Source organism: Mytilus trossulus, chromosome 2 (genome assembly GCF_036588685.1).
Source record: "Mytilus trossulus isolate FHL-02 chromosome 2, PNRI_Mtr1.1.1.hap1, whole genome shotgun sequence".
In the NCBI taxonomy this organism is placed as follows: domain Eukaryota; kingdom Metazoa; phylum Mollusca; class Bivalvia; order Mytilida; family Mytilidae; genus Mytilus; species Mytilus trossulus.
The window spans coordinates 88379214-88403079 of record NC_086374.1 but is presented as its reverse complement, the minus strand read 5'-3'; the positions used below and the strand labels follow the sequence as shown (position 1 = coordinate 88403079).

The following is a 23866-nucleotide window of genomic DNA, read 5'->3' as shown; positions in this document are numbered from 1 at the left end:
CTCTGGGTCGTTTAAATCACTCGAAACTAGATGAGACATGCACAGAAGTGATAGATATGTATTATATATATAAAAAATTGAATATTTTAATAAAAAAAAAAAAAAAAAAAAAAAATCTGTATCATAGACCCAAGCGTCTGTGGTATACCTGAGTCTCAGAGTATACCATTACTGAATGCGAGATTCTCAAAAGCAAATTTATTAAAAGGAAGTGATTTACAGATTAGGATTGACTTAGATCCATTTATGAGTATAACTTAAAAAGAAATATACTAAATGGTCAAAATGGATCTAAATCATCCTAAATGTGGCCTAGTTCATAGTTCTAATTTCCCGCCAAAATGATCTTCCATTGCGCAAGATCGAGTTGAAGAGGAATATAAACAAAGGGGGATAATTCTCTGGTAGACCGATTGATATTAACATTTCTAGGAAATCTCCTTCACAACAAAGAAACTTTAGAATTCAAAATTTTAGAAAGACAATTAAGTATGGCAAAACGCAATGGACAAAGTTACATTATTAAGGCTATTCAGAGATTAGAGAAATATGGTTTACCAGAAATTGAAACATTATTAGAGAAGGAATTAGATACTCTGAAATGGAAAAAAACAGTGAAGAAACATATAATACACTACTGGGATGTTAAGTGGCAAGAAGAGAAACAACAGAAGTCAACCTTGAAACTACTAAATATTCAGTCATATGCTATAGGAAATGCTCATCAGATATGGAAATCTGTACCAAACTGTCATATTGAGGTGAAAAAAGCTGAAGTAAAAGCCAGACTGCTTACAGGAACTTATACTTTACAAGTTAATAAAGCCAAGTTTAGTAATAATAAAGAAACAGCAAAATGTAAAATGTGCCAAAATGATACAGAAGATTTAGAACATTTTTTATTGATATGTGATAGATTAGAGGATGTACGAAGAAATCACTTGAACACTCTAAAATGCTATCTAGAAAACATTAAAAAAGGAACATACGAAGATCTTGATAATAGACAACTAATGAAACTTATTCTTGACTCTACATGTGAAAGTGTGAGAACATCTATTCGCTTAAAAAAGGACAACTATACTGATATTGAACAAATAACAAGGACATTATGTTATGGACTACATGTGAGGAGAACTTATCTCCTAAAAGATGAAACATAAGAAGTAATATTATAGACAGTGTGTAAATAGACTTAAAGTATGCCAAATGAACAATGCTTTTAGTATACGCAATAGCCAAGGGTGGTGGGAAACTGTACAGTTTAACGTAAGTTGTAAATATATATATCCTTTCTTAGACTATACTTTAAAATTTATGTATCCCTTTGGGAGTGCTCCTGAGAGAGGAGGAAATTACCAGTAACAGTAACAGGTCCACAAAGTAGAACTTTGTCTTAGACTTTGAACCATTTAGTACGTGTGTACAGAACAGAATAAATTGAACCTTATCTGGGTTAAAAATATAGGACACAGTTATGCATCGGGTAGTTAGATCTTCTGTGGTAAGTGTATCATGTGTATGGTAGCTCATACCTCTGACATTTGTGTTGTTTCAATATTTGGCATTTTTGCGGCATGAACACCTGAACACAGTTTTTTGTCAAACTTTCATTTAATAAATAAAATATTATTTAATGTGTTAGTTTCTTTTCTCTCATTTGGTATTTTCTTGTTCTTATCCATACATTATTAGATTAAAAGATGTAAATCATGCTACCACTCTTCTAGATCTTATTTTCGTTTTTTTTTTTGGAAAATAATTTAAAAGAAAAGAGAATAATTTATTAATTAGGGTTACACTATAATATTATAATGTCCTGACAGATATGCTAATGCTAATTACATTTTCATTATTGGAAGAATTAACTTTATATTTAGAAGTAAGCAAGATAACAACCATGCCAACATTTGTTAATGAACATGTAATATTATTTCTAAATTTATTTTTTTTTAAATTTATGATCATGATGAAAGAAAAGTTGACCTGATCAACTATTAGGTCCAGGTACACAGTTATTATCTCTTGATTTTCGTTGTCCACGAATATAGTCCCTAGTGTGGACAGTGTGTTACTTGTCAATTTTTTTTACCCCTTTCAAATTTATTTCTTTATGGTTTATGCCTCAAGTAGCAAGAAGGGGGATAAAATTACACTGTAAAAAATTTTGATTCATGAATTATAATGTAAAGTAGTGATTTGGTCCAGTTGAAAAAGGTCAAAAATTAGCATTTCGGAAGCTGTCAAAAGATTTCGAGACCCCCTTTACATGTTTACATAAAATTGTCCATATTCAGTTAGAGCTGATGAAGTTTTCTATAATTGTCGAGCCTACCCACTGTGTGTACCTTGGATATGAATGGGGCAAACCAATATATTTTTAATTCTGGTCTAATGTCTACCTGTAATTTTAAACACTGGTACTTTTTGCTGGGTGATTGATTTTGCGCCATTTATGCTTTGGAAGTTTAAGTGATGATTTACCTTCCATACCTGTACCTTTAACATGTTTAAAACTAAATTTGAAAGTTATTTTTCACTAATGTTTAGAGACACACTATTGGTAAGAAAAACACATTAACGTTAGAAAAAATTACATGGGGCATCAACCAGGCCTCCCGAAAATGACCGTCAGGAAGCTCTTGGAATGGTTGATGCCGGAATGAGTGTTGTCAACGTCACGGCTTGATTGAATGTGCATAAGTCAACTAAACTAAGGTTTTTCTTCTCCCAGGCATAGATTACCTTAGGCCACACCAATTTAATTTCTTGTTCTACGGATTTTTGGACTCCAAAATTTGGGGCGAGCGAGCGATTTGAAAATTTTAATAAAAAAATATTTAATTTGCAAATTTTTGAGGCAAAGCTTGAAAAGTAGAGGCGAGCGATTATAAATTTTTTTTGTAAACATTAAAAAGTAGGTTTTGACAATATTTAAACTTGATTTATCACTTGTACTTTGACATTTCTTTAATTTCTGAAGTATTGTTTCCCTATTCACCAAGAAATAATTAAATCTGGTCTATGTATGACAATGAGACAATTCTCCATCCAAGTCATATTCAGTTTGGGGGCAACCCTTAATTTTATAAATGTATCCCTTTTACATGTTTTATGAGGGATCAATATAAGTTATAACGTATTTGTTTGTACAAAAGGGCTCATATTTTCTCAAAGAACTATATATCTATCTGGTATAAAATGGTCAAAACATATCCAAGAATTTTTGTAATATTCCTGGACTTTAATGTCAATGTATTTAATGTTAACACACTTACTTTAACAGTTTAATAATTATTCAAAATAAGTGGACCCCTCTTTTAGAAAAAGTTGTTTAAAATATGATGTAACTCTCCTCTTTTTGAGTACAGAATTCTAAGTTTTCAAAGGTTTTGTATGTAAGAACTACAATGAACTAAACAAATCCTTGGTCATGTTGGTATTTCTATTTTCTTTTCTACATCAGTAAAATTACCCCTTTTCTGAGGGTGGGTTGTTCTCAACCTGATAATAGCAAACACAGGTCAAAGTACGGCCTTTTTCACAGGTCTTTGATACAGACCAAACAGAAAGCTAAAAAGGACCCCAAAATTATTAGCGTACACAATTCGAACAGGAAAACCAACGTTCTAATTTATATATCCGAACGGGAAAATACCAATGAACAACATCAACAAACGATGCTGAACGACAGGCTTAAACATGCAGCGGCTATGGATAGTTTTTTTTCGCCAGCATACAATATAACTGCAGTTGAAGGCAAATCCTTCAGTAGTTCTGTGTACTTTATTCTAACAACGAACATTTGTTGATAGGGAATATAAGTAAGGGGGAAAGGAACCAATGTTTTGTTCTTTACCGGTATATATTTCCGCTTTTATAAATTTATATTGAAGCACTCCTTTGGATTAATAGGTTTCGTGCTGAAACAAATATTCTCACAGATATTTAAAAGAGGGACCAAGACACCAAAGGGACAGTCAAACTCGTAAATCTAAAACAAACTGACAACGCCATGGCTAAAAATGAAAAAGACAAACAGAAAAACAATAGTACACATGACATAACATAGAAAACTAAAGAATAAACAACACGAACCCCACCAAAAACTAGGGGTGATCTCAGGTGCTCCGGAAGGGTAAGCAGATCCTGCTCCACATGGATATAAGAGGTGTGATGGGGTGCTTTTATATTTAAAATTGTAATATACAGGTTAGACTGTGATTTTAAAAACAGATGTTGATATCTTTTTAGAATATTTACAAAAAAAACGGTGCGGGAAATGGACATGATTACATTTCCGAATGTGGGAAGCGGGACTATAAAAAAATAAAAAAATTCTGTTTTGAAAAAAATAGGTGTGGGCGGGTCCGTCGAACAAGGAATCAAATTGGTGTGGCCTTAGCTATATTTGGCACAAATTTTTGGAATTTTGGATCCTCAATGCTCTTCATCTTTGTACTTGTTTGGCTTTATAAATATTTTGATATGAGCGTCACTGATGAGTCTTATGTAGATGAAACACGTGTCTGGCGTACTAAATTATAATCCTGGTACCTTTGATAACTATCAACAGTTTAGAGACTAACAAACAGATATTGACAACTTGCAACTGCACAGCAAAGGTCAAGATCCGCTAGACAAAAAAAACTAACCTCAAGGGAGGAGTGCTACCTTCGCTTTACGTCAACATGTGACAAGTTAAGTCCCGCCACATGAGTAGTGCATTGACTAATGACAGCTACTGCAGTGCTTGCCAATCCTTCATTGATGCACATATAGAGCATGAATGAGAAATTTATTTTTGAATAACACTATACAAATTTCAGCGTTTTGACCCTACTGCAGCCCATTCAAAGAACTTCCTAGTGAATTTGAGTGATAAACATGCATGTTGCTTCTGACATGTCATAATTCCATTTCGTTATTATCAAAATCATATATTGTCATGATTGTTATGATTTTGAAAAAATAAAAATATATATTTTTGTTGCAAAACTTTTTGGCTCAGTATATATCTTGAGTATTCAATGGCAACTTTTTGATTAACATGATTAATGGACACATTACTTGTGTACTTCCTATCTTGTAGATTCTTTGAATTCTGTAATACCTTATTAAAATGTTCTTTTTGACTGTTTAACATGTTTAATAAACTTATTCCTCATTATTCCTAAAACCGAAACTATTTTTGTTTCCTGCTTCTCACCAGAAAATAATAGTAAAGGGTATGTACACATATACATGTACATGTTGATGTAGGTGAATGGTCATACTTAGAAAAAGCATATCTCAAAGACTGTTTACAAGGAAAATGTTCTGGACTTAAAAAGTGCAACACCTACAAAGTCGAGTATTTGGTGAGGTAAAGGACACGACCATATTTATCTAAACATGTTTAAATCCATAACCTTTATACTGCTGAATATTTTAAACTTAAAAGTAAACAACTGTCTACATTTTTGTTTTAATAATAATGACCACATATAATGTTAACACTTTTTTTTATTTCAGTTAAAAAACATCATAGGAAAACAACAAAAAATGAAGCCTACAAAAGTAATAGGCAGAATGTTTGCCCAGCAGGAGTCCTTGCCTAAATTACCTGTCCCTGCCCTAGATGCCACACTGCAGAAGTATCTTAGAACAGTAAGACCATTGGTTTCTGATGAAGACTTTGAACAAACAAAAAAGGTAAACTATCTTCAACAAAAATATAACATGTATAACATAAACATTACAATGAGAAGTGAAAATTGAAAGACAAAACATTTTATTTACCATGAAAATATTTACTGTTTAATTCTCAATACACATATTTTTTATTTAAAAACATAAGATACTTGTACATGTTGCATGTTAATGAATAAAGACAACATTCACAAACTCTAAACGAAAAATAAAAACCCTCATAAGCTATTCTAGGAAATAGAATAAAACCATGCTCAAAACTTACTATTTTGTAATTGTTAATTTTTATATTTTTTCATACCGAAATATCTCGAATGACTATGATGCTAAATAACTAAAACTATACCAAAGGTCAAGATTCGCATTAAGAAAAAAAATCCTGATTACTAAATGGAAAAATGCTATTTCAAACATCAGTGAATTTCTGATAAATTTAAAAAAAAAAAAAATACAATCTGGTTCAAATTAAAAACATGAAATAAAACATATTACATGAGCCAGGTAAACAATACAGGCACTTTGGGGAATTGTATCCTCATTACTGACACTATTATAGTAAGATTTATTTGTTAATGCTTTTTGAAAAGAGACCATAAGGCATGTAAGGTATGTTTAACCCTTTCCTCCATTGATTTTTTTTTGGTATACCTGATTCGCATAGGATTTTTCAATAAAATGCTGAAAATGTAAGTCAGATATTCCTATGATATTTCTTTTCATATTGGATATAAATTTTATTAAGTCTACTACAGACACTTTGTAGTCAAAGCGTTTCAACTGAGTTACTACACTGGCGTCAAAAGGCGTCATTATGGAGTAAAGGGGTTGGCGTCAAAAAGCGTCATTATGGAGGAAAGTGGACTGTTTTTTGAAACTTTTTTTGTTTAGAAAATAAGGATATGTGGTATGATACTCCAATGAGAAAACAATCCACCAAATTTTAAATGAAGTGGATATACGCAATTGTCATGATTATAGGCAACCGTAGTGGTCTTCCACAATGAGAAAAACCCATACAGTATATATAGTCGGCTGTAAAAGGCCTCTTTTAAATTTGGCTCAATGCTTTTAAATTTATACAAAAAAAAGGTGTACCATATATATTAACTGTTCAAGAGCTTTATTGTCTACCATGTTCAGGTCTAATATTGGAAAGATATCTTATTGACAAATATATTCATATTTACAGTACGTTGAGGAGTTCAGAAAGGAATCTGGACCAAAACTACAGAAGTTCTTAGAAGAAAGAGCTACAAAAGAAGTAAACTGGGTAAGATTGCGTCATTTTCCAAATAACATTAGTGAAATTAAATTTAAATTTGTACATAAAGTAAAAAGAATAGTCACTGTCTTGTTAAATTGGCACCAAGTTTTTAGTCATTTTTTTTTTAATTGCCAGCCATGTTCACTCAAGATGACATTTTTCAAATAGTGATATAAAAAATCTTTCAAAAAAAACACCAAAGATTTTTATTCCACTAATTTCATAAATATGAATTAAAATAAAAAGATCAAATCACATCTTGATGTCAAAATACAGTCTATAACACTTATAATAGACCAGTGTCTACAATAATATATGTCAAAAGTAAAGTATTTCCTTTTTGTCATTTCAGAAAAGCAGTGTTAAAATCTGTTATTTTTTGTTTTTCAGTTATCAGAATGGTGGGCCAGTGTAGCTTATTTAGAATTTAGAAACCCTGTAGTAATTCATGTCAGTCCTGGAATTGTTTTACCAAAACAGAATTATACAGATACAGAGGGACAACTGAGGTATAAGATGATAAATTTACACGACAAATAATTAGAGGTTATTGGTTCAGGTTTATCTTGAAATTGTTCTGTAATTCACAGATCTATACAGAATGACTACTGATTTATAGTAGAATGAAATCACATGACAAAGGGATTAGAATAGGGGAGGGGGTCATCAAAGAAGCCTATTGACATCTAAGGTGTGATACAGATGATATTATAAACCAAAAATTTTGAAAGATCTACAGGTTGTTATCTTTTAAAAATAAAAATTGTCCTTCACAATGCTTTGTACCATGGATAGATAAAATATGTGCAGGACGGGTGACATTGGAACTCTGTTTCTTTTATTTTAATACAGGTCTTAAATAAAAGGGAACAATGTATCACAAAATCTGTAAATCTGTAATACATACTGGTGTTATATGGAATTTTTAACCCCCTGGAAAATTGATCCAGGGGTCAAAATACCGCTATTGTAAAATGATCCCCTCCCATGGTACATTGAACCTTCCCACCACCCTGTATAGAAAATTGACCCTATGGTAAATTGAACCCCCCTGGGTTTTTTTCATTCCAGATAATTTTATACATTATACATTATTTTAAAAGCTTCAGACATCAGACATACTAAAAGGGGGGGGGGGGTAAATTTTCCATGGTAGGAAAAAAAGTTACCATTGCTTGGTATAAGTCCTCTGAACATGCAGTCGTCTTTACTATCAAAATTTCATTCAAATTATTTATTGAAGTATTATGACTAGACCATGTACCTTGAATACTTTGATTATTTGAAATCCTAACATATAAAGAGAGGAAAAAGCAGAAATTGAGGGTATTTGAATGTCATTGATTTATTAGTTCACCTTTACTACGTATATATACAGAATGGTAACTACAGAATGTGGGAGAAATGTTTCCATATTACCTAAATAAAATTGTAATTTTATTAATTAGATGTAACATTAAGGTGGTAGAACTTGGTTCAGGGAGATAACTCTTAAAATCAGTAATGTGTTTGTTAAAGTCAAGTTTCATCAACGTATTTTAAGCATTTACCTGAAACAGATTGAAAATAATCTATGTATCCTAGAAGCTTAGAACATATTTATGAAAATGGTTGACACAAACGTACTGATGATTTTAAGAGTTATTTCCCTTAACCTAGGTCTACCTCCTTAAACTGCCTTTTATTTTAGATATGCTGCCAAACTTGTTGCTGGAGTATTGGACTATAAGATTATGGTTGATGAGTGAGTATAGAAATGTAAAAAATGTAAAATCAAATGTTTTTAAATATTATATTCTTAAATGCTTGATGAACTTTCTTCTGCAATCCTCAAACATTAAATAGCCAGCTGAGATGTATATATAAGAATATACAGAAATGTAGGAGCTATGCTATCAAAAGGCCCTAAAAAGTACAAATGTATACCGGTAGTCAAATTCATCATAGCTATTATCATTATGAGATATGTGACCGTGATCAAAAGTCTATTTTGCTGGCATCAAATGATTCATTGTGAAAGAAGATGATTGAACCTAATTTCAATCTTATTTATGTCTTTAACAATCTAAATGTGGAAGATACAGACATTTAAGAGTGAATTTCCCACACGCAGATAAATTTACAAGTGAAGTTTACTACACAAGTTATTTTTTAAATGATTCACAGGTTTGTGACAAACGAAGGAAATGTCAGAATCCTCAGAATATATTTTTGTTGAAAAATTTGTTCTCAAAATATAATATATCTATTTGTTGTTGTTGGTTGCTTTTGCCATAAATGATCTTTTTCATGTATAAATGTGTATGCAGAACATCACATTATTATTTTTTCTACATATATGAATACCCACATTGTATATGAAATGTTTTAATTACAGACAGACATTAGACGTCGAATATATGGGAAAGAATCCATTGTGTATGACACAGTTTTATAAAATCTTATCTGCCTGTCGCACACCTGGACTAAAGAAGGATACATGGGAGTGTTTTCCTCCTGATGAACCAAACCCACCGACTCACGTTACAGTCATCCACAATAATACAGTAAGTAGCGGATTGAAATTACATTGAGATTATTTATTCTAGAATTATGAAAATACAAAGTTATCCCTTCTGCTGCACTTAAAAATTCCTTACTATAGTAGAGGGGCATTATAATTTCTAGTCTGTGCGTCCATTCGCCCTTCTGTCTGTTTGTCCATCTGTCCGCTTTAGGTTAAAGTTTCTGGTCAAGGTATTTTTTGATGAAGTTGAAGTCCAATCAACTTCAAAACTTAGTACACATGTTCCCTATGATATGCTTTTTCTAATTTGAATGCCAAATTAAAGGTTTGACCCCGATTTCACGGTCTACTGCACATGGAAAATGATACCGGGAGTGGGGCATCAGTGTACTAAGGACACATTCTTGTTGTCAGCTAAAACCCTTTAAACTTTATATATAAGAAGATGTAGTGTTATTGCAAATGAGAAGATTCTCCAACAAACACTAAATTGGTACGAATATTAGGAGCTATACTAAATACCCTTTAAGAAATCTTGAATTTTTTTTAAATACTAGTTTGTCATGTCCATCAATGGTAACTCATAAAAATATCTAGAATTGTTTTGATGAAATGAGTTAGCAGGTGTTTTTGATATATTTTTTTTTTTTTTTAATAATTTGTGAAATTATAATAGATAAATTTTAGGAAATTATCACTTCCATAATAATTTGATTACATACAGTTGAAATGTCATGAGTATAACCTACATAATATTTTTATTACTTTTTATAAATAAAACATCAAGGGTGTCTGTCAAACTTGTTATTTTAAGTAATTTTAAAATGATGTTTACTCGTTGAAAATCCCTGTGAGGCAATATAAATGATGTTGGCATTGAAAAAAAAATTCTTCAAAAACAAATATGTGCAGTTCTAAGTGCAAAGTTAATGGGAATGTAGGGCTAGTGTTACTTTAAAAATAAATATATGTTTAATTTGATAAATAGTGTCAATTTTCCGACATTTTTTTTTTTTTTATAGAGAAAGAATGAAAGAAGACGTTGGTTTACATAAATTAGACAACAACCAACCATATTTTGTTAACATTCTGGAGAGTCGGTGTCTTTCACATGAACTGTTATTTTTGTTTTCATTTGCAGATGGAACTTCCCAATAAATTCCTTATATAACATGCTTAATTAGTTTAAAGTTATCATTAATGTACAATGTAAAAGAACAAGTTACTGCTTCTTATTGAAAGGCCTGAAAATTTATAATCTTTTTGTGATTAACTAAGGGCTATTCCAGAAAAAAATGTATGGGGGGGTTGGAAGGCACATTGTATAATAATACATGGGTGATGGGTATCAGAGCAACTTTTCACACTATAATGCACTATAATTTTCAATTGCAATTACCTAGGTGGCGGGTGCTGACAAAAACTGCCTTCCAACCCCCCCATACATTTTTTTCTGGAAAAGCCCTAATACGATTGTTTTTTGTTTTCTTTCAGTTTTTCTCATTAGAAGCTTATGGTAAAAACCACAAGCCTCTAAGTGTGGACCAGATTTATAACCAGCTGCAGAAAGTAGTTGATATGTCTAAAAATTCTAGCACACCAGTTGGTATTCTGACTTCTGAGAATAGAAACACCTGGGCTAAAGCTTATAATCATTTAGTTAAAGGTATGTCAATTGAAAATAATCAATATCGCTATTTTACGAAATTTTCCTTTGGCTATTTTACGAAATTATTTTGATCTTACTGACTGATAATTTCCTTTCTTAGCAGAGTCTAGTGATATGAAATGAAAATTTATTGCTAGAAACTAAAGGCACATGTGGTTTTGTTAACGAAATTGACAACGCCATTATAGATAAAATAGGCATAAACAGATTATCATTGGTCATCTTAACTTGATGCCTTTTTCACTTTCCCCTTACCGGCTCAAGCGAGAAAATCAATCTTGTTGAGATAATCAAGGATAATCTATAAATTTTTCCAGAACTTTTACAGACAATTTAGTAATTGCATCAATAATCATTTTTTATTGTAAATTTATACACTCATTCCTCTCCAAATCTGTTCTTCTTATCTTTTCTTAAGCTATATTAGAGGTTCAAAAATATGGTAGAGGATTTTGTTCATGTTTTCCCCAAGATTTCTCTAAATGACAGAGTAAGGTGAAGTCCCGGAAATTTCCAAAATAATAATAGGCTTTAATCCCTCAAAATAGCGTTAATTTTATTGTTAATGTTATACAGTAATTGGTCTTCATTTTGTAGTACATACAACATCTTGTGATTTTATCATAATAAACATATTTGACAAATTATGTATTTAGGTTTTGGTAAAATCAACTACTGTGGATTTATTATTATTCGTTGGATACCAATTTTTGTGGCTTTCGTGGGTACAGGTGAACCACGAAATTAAATATTCAATGAATATCAAATTTTCTATAAGCCTGTATGCAGACTTCGGCAAAACCTTGAAATTGAATATCCACGAACATGCAAGTTTTCCTTAATCCATGAAAATTGATACCCACAAAAATAAATTAATCCACAGTATGAGTAATGTCTTACACATCTACTCAACCAAATCTATTTCAGATAAAACTAACCAAGCATCAATACAGAATATAAAGAGAAGTATTTTTGTACTCTGTCTTGATGAACTTTTGCCTGAGGACATGTCTGACGAGAGGAGTGTAGCGGCTAAAATGATGTTACACGGGGGTGGCAGTCAATTAAATACAGGCAACAGATGGTTTGATAAAACTATACAGGTATGTGGCAGGCAACATTTAGTTTGGCCTGACTATACAGGTATATCTTGCCCCATGGTGTAAAGTAACTATACATGTTAGATATTAACACATTGGGTTTTAGCTGAAATCATCCAATTGCCCAAATTTATTTATGTATGAAAAAAAAAAGATTTTACTCATTGCAAAACTAAACTATGCTGTTGAATTAACTATGGCCTGAGAGGATATAGTATTGGTCTCCATCTGTTCAAAACAAATCACACATAGCTTTCATACTTTGTAGGATTGTCTTCATATTTCCTTAACTGTTTAATTTGGCAACTGTTACAGGAGTTATGGAACTTTGACTGTTTGTGTTAGTATTGTTACAATGACACTTTATAATGAATGCAACTATTCTTAGTCTATCTAAAACAGAAATCTGTCATACTGTTGATTCATTTATTAGCTCACCTGGCCCAAAGGGCCAAGTGAGCTTATGCCATCACTTGGCGTCCGTCAGCTGTTGTCGTAAACTATTTCAAGAATCTTCTCCTCTGAAACTACTGTGCCAAATACTTCCAAACTTTAACTGAATGTTCCTTAGGGTATCTAGTTTATAAATTGTATCGGAAGTTTTAATCTATTAACAAACATGGTCGCCATTGCTAAAAATAGAACATAGGGGTCAAATGCAGTTTTTGGCTTATAACTCCAAAACCAAAGCATTTAAAGCAAATCTGACAAAGGGGTAATAATGTTTATCAGGTCAAGATCTATCTGCCTTGAAATTTTCAGATGAATCAGACATTCTGTTGTTGGGTTGCTGCCCCTGAATTGATAATTTTAAGGAAATTTTGCTGTTTTTGGTTATTATCTTGAATTTTATTATAGGTAGCGATAAACTGTAAACAGCAATAATGTTCAGCAAAGTAAGATCTACAAATAAGTCAATTTGACCAAAATGGTCAGTTGACCCCTTTAGGAGTTATTGCCCTTTATAGACAATTTTTAACCATTTTTCGTAAATCTTAGTAATCTTTTACAAAAATCTTCTCCTGAAACTACTGGGCCAAATACTTCTAAACTTTAACTGAATGTTACTTAGGGTATCTAGTTTATAAAGTGTATCCGAAGTTTTGATCCATCAACAAACATGGTCGCAATTGCTAAAAATAGAACATAGGGGACAAATGCAGTTTTTGGCTTATAACTCAAAAACCAAAGCATTTTGAGCAAATCTGACAAAGGGGTAATATTGTTTATCAGGTCAAGATCTATCTGCCTTGAAATTTTCAGATGAATCAGACATTCTGTTGTTGGGTTGCTGCCCCTGAATTGGTAATTTTAAAGAAATTTTGCTGTTTTTAGTTATTAATCTTGAATATTATTATAGGTAGAGATAAACTGTAAACAGCAATAATGTTCAGCAAAGTAAGATCTACAAATAAGTCAATTTGACCAAAATTGTCAATTGACCCCTTAAGGAATTATTGCCCTTTAAAGACTTTTTTTCACAATTTGTTCATCATGTTGACTTACTTTTAAAAATCTTCTCCCTTGAAACTGCTGTGTCAATTTCAGCCAAACTTAGGCTAAATGAGTTTCAGAGTATCTAGTATAAATTTTATATTTTATTTCCTTGTATGTAAAGAAACATAGCTCCTATGGCTAAAATAGAACATAGGAGAAAATGATTTTTTTTTGCTTTTGAAGAAAATAGGACGATCCAAAGAACATTTAAATAAATTGAAAAGCCAAAATAATCATTGATGAGAGATTTCACCAAAAGAATTAAGGTGAGTGATTCAGGCTCTTGAGAGTTTTCGTGGATTGAGAAAAAATTACACATTCGTGGATATTGGATTTTGTGGTTTTCACGAAATATGCATACAAGTCTACAGAATATTTGATATTCGTTGAACATTAAATTTCGTGGTTTATCTGTTCACACGAAATCCATGAAAATTGATATCCAACGAATAATAATGAATCCACAGTACTTGGTAGGATTATTTTCAATCATGTTGTACACCATTTTGATCTGACCATATTTACAGAAGTTATTTATGGGATTTTTAAAGTGACAACAACACCTTGTGAATGAGCTCCTTTTGATATTGCTTTTCTGTAAACTTATTTCTCTATTTCAGTTTGTTGTTGGTAGGAATGGTATTTGTGGTTTGAGTTATGAACATACAACAGCTGAAGGACCCCCTGTAGTCAGCCTCATGGATCATGTAGCAGAATTTTGGTAAGTCACATAAGAGTCCTATTGTCAACCTTGTTACTTATGGTTGTTGATATCTGTGCCATTTGGTCTCTTGTGGAGAATTGTGATTTTTTTTAATAAAAAATGAATATTCATTTGATTTCATCAGAGAAACGTATTTTTACATAGTTGCTTGTGGATTATAGGATTTCTTCAATCTCGATAGCTGAATAATGGAATTTTATAAACTATCCCAATTAAATAATTAAGATAATTTACTGGTACCAATTCAAAAATCTATTCATCTGTGACTGTATTATAGGGATAACTTGTTGTTTGTTTGTATTATAGGGATAACTTGTTTTTATACGACCGCATATTTTGAAAAATTTTTCGTCGTATATTGCTATCACGTTGGCGTCGTCGTCTGCGTCGTCGTTGTCGTCGTCGTCGTCGTCCGAATACTTTTAGTTTTCGCACTCTAACTTTAGTAAAAGTGAATAGAAATCTATGAAATTTTAACACAAGGTTTATGACCATAAAAGGAAGGTTGGTATTGATTTTGGGAGTTTTGGTCCCAACATTTTAGGAATTAGGGGCCAAAAAGGGCCCAAATAAGCATTTTCTTGGTTTTCGCACTACAACTTTAGTTTAAGTTAATAGAAATCTATGAAATTTTGACACAAGGTTGATGACCACAAAAGAAAGGTTGGGATTGATTTTGGGAGTTTTGGTTTTAACAGTTAAGGAATTAGGGGCCAAAAAAGGGCCCAAATAAGCATTATTCTGGGTTTTTCGCACACTAACTTTAGTTTAAGTAAATAGAAATCAATGAAATTTAAACATAATGTTTATGACCACAAAAGGAAGATTGGTATTGATTTTGGGAGTTTAGGTCCCAACAGTTTAGGAATTAGGGGCCAAAAAGGGACCCAAATAAGCATTTTTCTTGGTTTTCGCACCATAACGTTAGTGTAAGTAAATAGAAATCTATGAAATTTAAACACAAGGTTAATGACCATAAAAGGAAAGTTGGTATTGATTTTGGGAGTTTTGGTCCCAACAGTTTAGGAAAAAGGGGCCCAAAGGGTCCAAAATTAAACTTTGTTTGATTTCATCAAAATTGAATAATTGGGGTTCTTTGATATGCCGAATCTAACTGTGTATGTAGATTCTTAACTTTTGGTCCCGTTTTCAAATTGGTCTACATTAAGGTCCAAAGGGTCTAAAATTAAACTTAGTTTGATTTTAACAAAAATTGAATCCTTGGGGTTCTTTGATATGCTGAATCTAAAAATGAACTTAGATTTTTTATTATTGGCCCAGTTTTCAAGTTGGCCCAAATCGGGGTCCAAAATTAAACTTTTTTGATTTCATCAAAAATTGAATAAATGGGGTTCTTTGATATGCCAAATCTAACTGTGTATGTAGATTCTTCATTTTTGGTCCTGTTTTCAAATTGGTCTACATTAAGGTCCAAACAGTCCAAAATTAAACTAAGTTTGATTTTAACAAAAATTAAATTCTTGGGCCTCTTTGATATGCTGAATCTAAACATGTACTTAGATTTTTGATTATGGGCCCAGTTTTCAAGTTGGTCCAAATCAGGATCTAAAATTATTATATTAAGTATTGTGGAATAGCAAGTCTTTTCAATTGCATAGTATTGTGCAATGGCAAGAAATATCTAATTTCACAATATTGTGAAATAGCAATTTTTTTTTAATTAGAGTTATCTTTCTTTGTCCAAAATAGTAAGCAAGAAATATCTTATTGCAAGAATTTTTTTTAATTGGAGTTATCTTTCTTTGTCCAGAATCAACTTAAATCTTTGTTATATACAATATACAATGTATATTCACTTTTCACTACCAACTGATAAATTTAAATAATTTTTACCATTCAGTGATAACAAGCAGTTTTTTTACATTTTATTTACAGTTTATTTTATGATGTATTTAAATGAGTAGTTATTGTTGCAAACTCCATTAGAATATTTTAATTGAGATTAGTTTTGGAATAAGGGAAAGGGGGATGTGATTAAAAAATTGGGTTTGAAATTTCATAAATAAAAAGAAAATTTCTTCAAACATTATTTTGAGAGGATTAATATTGAACAGCATAGTGAATTGCTCTAAGAGAAAACAAAAAATTTAAGTTCATTAGAACACATTCATTCTGTGTCAGAAACCTATGCTGTGTCAACTATTTAATCACAATCCAAATTTAGAGCTGAATCCAGCTTGAATGTTGTGTCCATACTTGCCCCAACCGTTCAGGGTTCAACCTCTGCGGTCGTATAAAGCTACGCCCTGCGAAGCATCTGGTTTGTTTGTAGTATAGGGATAATGTTTTTTGGTATTATAGGGATAACTTGTTTTTAGCTCACCTGGCCTAAAAGGCCAAGTGAGCTTTTCTCATCACTTGGCTTCCGTCGTCCGTCGTCGTTAACTTTTACAAACATTTGTCCTCTGAAACTACGGGGCCAAATTAAAGCAAACTTGGCCACAATCATCATTTAAGTTTCTAGTTAAAAATTTGTGTTTTTTTACCCGGCCAACCAACCAAGATGGCCGCCATGGCTAAAAATAGAACATAGAGGAAAAATGCAGTTTTTGGCTTATAACTCAAAAACCAAAGCATTTAGAGCAAAACCGACAAGTTGTAAAATTGTTTATCAGGTCAAGATCTATCTTCCCTGAAATTTTAAGATGAATGGGACAACCTGTTGTTGGGTTGCTGCCCCTGAATTGGTAATTTTAAGGAAATTTTGCTTTTTTTGGATATTATCTTGAAGATTATTATGGATAGGGATAAACTGTAAACAGCAAAAATGATCGGCAAAATAAAATTTACAAATAAGTCAACAGGATCAAAATGGTCAGTTGACCCCTTTAGGAGTTATTGCCCTTTATAGTCAATTTTTAACCATTTCGTAAATCTAAGTCAACATTTACAAAAATCTTCTCCTCTGAAACTACTGGGCCAAAATTTTACCAAACACAGCCAGAATCATTACATTGTATTAGGCTATCTAGTTAAAAAATTGTGTTTTGTGACCGGGCAAACCAATTAAGATGGCTGCTACGGCAAAAAATAGAACATAGGGGTAAAATGCAGTTTTTGGCTTATAACTCAAAAACCAAAGCATTTAGAGCAAATCTGACATGGGGGTTTTATTGTTATTCAGGTCAAGATCTATCTGCCCAGAATTTTTTTAGATGAATCGGACAACCGGTTGTTAGGTTGCTGCCCTTGAATTGGTAATTTTAAGGAAATTTTGCTGTTTTTGGTTAATATCTTGAATATTATTATAGATAGAGATAAACTGTAAACAGCAATATTGAACAGCTGAGTAAGATTTACAATTAAGTCAATATGACTAAAATGGTCAATTGACCTTCTAAGGAGTCATTGCCCTTTATAGTCAATTTTTAACAATTTTCTTAAAATTTGTAAATTTTCACTATAATTTTCCACTGAAACTAACTGGACGTAGTTCATTACAGATACAGATAATTGTAAGCAGCAAGAATGTTTAGTAAAGTAAGATCTACAAACACATCACTATCACCAAAACACAATTTTGTCATGAACCCATCTGTGTCCTTTGTTTAATATTCACATAGACCAAGGTGAGCGACACAGGCTCTTTAGAGCCTCTAGTTTGTTTGTATTATAGGGATAATTTTTTTGTTTGTATTATAGGGATAACTTGTTTTTTGTTTGTATTACAGGGATAATTTTTTTTTGTATAACATGTATAGGGATAAATATTTTTTGTTTGTATTATAAATTGTTTTTTTGTTTGTATTACAGGGATAATTTTTTTTTGTATAACATGTATAGGGATAAATATTTTTTGTTTGTATTATAAATTGTTTTTTTGTTTGTATTACAGGGATAATTTTTTTTTTTGTATTATAGGGTTAACTTGTTTTTTGTTTGTATTATAGGGATAAAAAAAAAAAAATTTGTATTACATGTATAGGGATAAATTATTTTTTGTTTGTATTATAGGGATAACTTGTTATTTGTTCGTATTATAGGGATAACTTGTTGCTTGTTGTATAAATACTTACCTCTGACTGTGTTGTAGTAAAACAGAACATGATGAAGGGCTGCCAGCAGAGAATGTCAAACCTGTGGAGAAGCTAGAATTTAACTTGGATAATAAATCATTAGAGGCAATTGACCAAGCCAAAAAAAACTTAGATATGTAAGTTTGTAAGATATTAAAGCTAAGGGTTGTTCCAGAATAAAGCATGGGGAATGGGAGACATTTTTATAAGCCCCCACCTGCCTTATCTATTATTTTACATGTAATAAGTACTTTTAATTTAATGGAAATGGGCCTTCATATGGTGAGACTTTACATTGAAAAATTTATTGAACAGATTATTATCTCGGAATGCAGAGTACAGGTGTACTACATTTGAACGAATTTGTATTTTGACGACAAGTCGTCTTATGCTTGCACATATTTATGTGCTTTTTTGTCTGTGTAACCCTGAAAATTATTGTTTGGCTGTGAGAAACCAAAGTGTTTCATTCTGTACATACATGTATGTATTGTTGAACAATGTGATAAACTTAACGATCACATATTTACAAACATAATTTACTGAGATAAATTGTCAACAAATGTTTTATCCAAATGTTGTTATTTGTAGGCAAGTTAAAGACCTAGATTTAACAGTAGCCAAATTTACAGACTACGGAAAAAAGTTTCCTAAATCTGTAAAATTAAGTCCAGATAGTTACATACAGACAGCTTTCCAGTTAGCTTTCTATAGGTTTGTAAAATTCTTTCATTATCAAGTATTCAGATTTTTACTCTAGGGGAAATACTATAGTGAAATCAACAGTTCAATATCATTGTTCATAATAATACTGATAGTTAACATAAGGTGTTCAATTATTATAGAATACAATAGATATAGGAAGATGTGGTGTGAGTGCCAATGAGACAACTCTCCATCCAAATAAAAATTTATAAAAATAAACCATTATAGGAAGGTATAGGTCAATGTACGGCCTTCAACACAGAGCCCTGGCTCACTCCGAACAACAAGCTATAAAGGGCCCCAAGATAACTAGTGTAACACCATTCAAACAGGAAAACCAACGGTCTAATCTATATAAAAAACAAGAAACGAGAAACACTTATAAATTACATACAAACATCAACTACTGTGCATCAGATTCCTGACTTAGGACAGGTGCAAACATTTGCAGCGGGATTAAACGTTTTAATGGTACCAAACCTTCTTCCTTTTTCTGAAACAATAGCATAACATCACAACATAGAAAAACACGATAAAATATCAATTAGACGGCTTAACTCAATCGAAAAACGTAAATTTACACAATGAACGAATAAATTTGATCTGTGATACCTGAATGCAAATGCACAGTTAATAAAGTATAATGGACACACATTCAAGGTCAAAAAGCAAACATACAAGTCCAAACAAAGTCATGGCAAATATTTAACGCTTCGAAAGAAAAAAAAAACACTTATGAAAAAAAACAGTTTTAAGAAAATATACAGGTAAATGAAAAATAACTTTGTCGTTTTAGGTATACTACTTATGTGTATAAAATTCTTCCAATAATTGGGAATACCAAGAAAGTTCTGTCATACAAATACATAATTTAACACTAGATACAAATTAAGGTGAATATCAACAATAAAACTATACAATTAGAGCTAGCTAAAACTTCTCTGTATAGATTTAAGGAGAATAATCTTGATGTTCATACAAATGTAGTACGAAGAAGTGAAAATTAGTAGATATTTCAAATAATCACAGCTGGTATATAGACAAGATCCATATAAATATAAAATAACAAAAAAGTTTTATTAAAAGTATCAATGTTTCTTATGTACATTTTGAAATTTAGAAATATGTTAAAGTAAACTTTAAATCAAACCTAAAAATTTAAGACCAATCAATAAAAAAGAATTTGACAGCTGATGACAAGTCCTTTTCACAATATTTTTACGTTTTTTTACCAGTAGTTTTTGACCACTTTTATGTAATATTGAATGTTTGTATTATTTAGGTTATATAACGAGCCCTGTGCTACATACGAAACAGCTTCTTTAAGGAAATATCAACACGGGAGAACAGACACAATAAGATCGTGTTCAATTGAATCATTAGCATTCTGTAAAGGGATGTGTGATCCTAATATATCGCAGGAGCAGAAAAGAGAATTACTGAAGAAAGCTGTCAACTCGCATAAAAATTACGTTAATGAAGTATGTATACTGTTGGAATCTAGATGTGTTTTTTTTAAATCTTTGGATCTCTAAATTTCTCTCTTATTAATGATAATACAGCATCTTGATTATCTTTTGAATTGTATGAAATTGCAAACTTTGAATTTAACAATATTAAGAAATTGTTTTGGTTAGGGCATTATTCCAAGTTTATAACAGGTTATTATGGAGAAAAAATAGATTATAACAGAAAGAAGTGTAAATCTAAAAATATTTGCATTTTTTTTTATTGTGAATTTGGATAGAATGCATTTGGCATAAATAAAATCTCTAAAAATCACCACACTATTCTCTCTTACTCTCTTTCTCTTTCTATCTCTCTCTCTCTCCGGTGTACAAACTGCTTTACTCTTTATCTTATATTTGTATATTTAACAAAAAAAATGCTTCCTAATAGAAAGATGTATTGATTAGATAATATCTATAGATTTATATATTATATATTGCTATTATATTTGTGTATATAATTAATTTTGTAAATTGGAAGTTATAAATAATAATATAAAGAATTAAAAAAAAAATAATCTAAAAAAAAATCAAAAAAAAAATCTCTAAATTTTATTAGCATGATTTGTATGCAGCATTTCCTGTTTGACAATCACAATAGAAAAATGAATTATTACTCAAAACGTGAATTTAAGTCGAGTTAAAGACAGTTTGAAATAGACATCAAAACATCAATCACAATAAAAAAACAGTAACCATGCTGCATCTACCAGCATCAGTGTTAAACAGATAGTTTTTATTTAAAAGTGGAAGATGTCATATTGAAAATATTTTTTGATTTTCATATTTGTTTTCTAAAAGTAATTTTTGGCATGTCTGCTATGAAAGTCCTAGGAGATGAGAGTAGCGTGAGACATACATGTTGCTTTTCCAGCATTGCAAATAAAAAATTCCTGACACAATCTATGTAAACTGATATACAAATGAAAAAATTGTCCTGATGAAGCCTGCAAAGGCAGACAAAACATGTAGTTTAAACATATTTTATATGCGTAAATGTGCAAAAGGGATAAGACACAAGTTAAAAAAGATTATAAAGTCTTCTCCCAAAACGTGTAGACCATAGCAAATAAAATTGCAGACTATTTGAAGTGTTGTTGGCCATTTGGAGTATTATTTAAAAGTAGAATGTAAACAATAATTTATTTTGGATCTTGTGAATGTTCATCACTCTGTCAGAAAGTAAAGTGTATGTGTGGAAAAAATGTGGGGAAAAACAGCTGTTAAATGAAGAGATTTATTTTACAGGCTATAAATGGACAAGGTATTGATAGACATTTGTTAGGATTAAAACTTGCTGCAATAAAGAATGGAATGAATGTTCCTGATTTACATATGGACCAAACCTACAGCACCAGTTGTCATTTTAAATTATCTACCAGTCAGGTTGGTACATTTTAGATTGATGCTAAAGTATTTTTTTTCAGGGATTGGGGTATCATTAAATTGTATTCATTTAATTCCTACATAATATTTAACATATCCTGCTATTTAGTTATGTGAAGAGAATTTTTCCAAAAACCCCAAAAATGTATTGTTTGTTCTACAACTAATAGCTTAAAGTAATATAACATGTATTAAACTTAATATGTAAAACTTAAATGTTTTATCAACAATTCATATATCAGTACATTGTAGTACAGGGTCATTGCATGAAATTGAGGGTCTTTATAAGTATAAACAAGTACATTTGTACTTATATAAGAGTTAGTTTATATTACACCCTATAACACTAGATGAATCATTAGTTCTGCCTTTTTTATGTTTGCTGCAGTCAAATTAAAAGCAATGCTTAAGGGGGTTCGCGGGTCTAAATCATTTATAAAGGATTTCTCTATATTTTTCTATAAATGAACTTTATCTTATAGTTAATAGAAAAATAAAATAAAAAAGTGGGGTCACCGTTCGTTTGCGCTCACTATCTGCCTTGGAAAGAAGCATACATTTTTGTAAAGGTGTTTTTTTTTCTGTTGAAGTAATAGAAATGAAAGGTAATATTGAAATAAAAAAAGAAATTTATTACAGAAATCGCTCAAATTTTACAATAATTTAGTTTTAAGTACAGCTTATATGGAAATTATATTAAAAAATATAGGTCACCGATGAGTAAAAAAAGATATTTCAATTTTAAAGCAAAAAAACAGGCATTTTTACACCAAAGGGAGATAATTTGGAACTTTGTCAATGATGTATACATTTTAAAAAGTCATTTGGGGTCAACACGAATTGATTGTTTAGAATGATTTTTGTACCATATGATAAAGTAACAACTACAAAAGGTAACAAATACAATTTGTAATGAAAATCAAATGTTAAACTTTTTTCTGAAATTTTTATACCCTCAAGCCTCCTTAAGGGGGGAAACTTTTCAGATTATTATATGTCAACACCAATAACTTATTTCTGGTTTCAGGTTCCATCAAAAGAAGAAGCTGTTTTAGTATTTGGTCCAGTAGTTCCTAATGGCTATGGACTGTGTTATAATCCTCAGGAATCCCAGATTATATTTGGTGTGTCTGCCTTCAACTGTAGTCCAGAAACTGACTCTAATAAAATGGCTAACTCAGTTCGGCAAAGTCTGATAGACATGAAAAACCTTATGGCTGGATCTGTACAAGCAAAATTGTGATATATTTGTTTATTCTTACCATTTCATGTGATATGTACCCTCATCGTCATGTAATTCCTGTTTTCTAGCTCAGAGGCAAAATACGTGTGTATGATTGTAAGGCATGAATAGCCAATCTTATGCTTTAGCTGGATTAAGTGTGAAGATTGAGTGTGAATTATTCAATCATTGTTTTAAAAGCATGTATGTGTATTCTATCCTTAATATGTTTGATTAGCTTTTAAAGATTTTTAATAAGTTATGAAGTGTGTTTATATCTATTATTTCTAGATTAGAAATATAAACCCTTCATAACCATTTCTAGCTCTTAGAACTGTTTCAAAATGGCTCAGGACTATGCTTTATTTCTAAAGGATGAAAATATTGAAACTCCTGTATTTCATTTGACACTGTAGTTGACCTGCTTGTTTGCAGCAGAAAGTATTTATAGTAAAAAACTTGATAAGCTTTCTAGATAATCCTTGCCAACTTCGCTGAGTGGTGCTTTGATTTTTTTTTATAAATGTCAACGTAGAAATTCCAAAGGAAAAAGAAAT

At 31.2% G+C, this 23866-nt stretch overlaps 1 protein-coding gene across 1 annotated transcript; it reads left to right on the top strand.

Annotated features, from left to right (window-relative positions):
- Window positions 1-368: 368 nt before the first annotated feature.
- On the top strand, window positions 369-23753 carry LOC134708278 (carnitine O-acetyltransferase-like). The gene is made up of 15 exons (XM_063568694.1): window positions 369-404; window positions 1375-1504; window positions 5515-5694; window positions 6881-6961; window positions 7346-7464; window positions 8646-8699; window positions 9333-9501; window positions 10956-11127; window positions 12058-12233; window positions 14348-14448; window positions 18506-18625; window positions 19080-19202; window positions 20476-20674; window positions 21950-22087; window positions 23115-23753. The coding sequence occupies exons 2-15, from the start codon at window positions 1478-1480 to the stop codon at window positions 23328-23330; spliced, it is 1875 nt and encodes a 624-aa protein (XP_063424764.1). The 5' UTR covers window positions 369-404; window positions 1375-1477; the 3' UTR covers window positions 23331-23753.
- The last annotated feature ends 113 nt before the right edge of the window (window positions 23754-23866 follow it).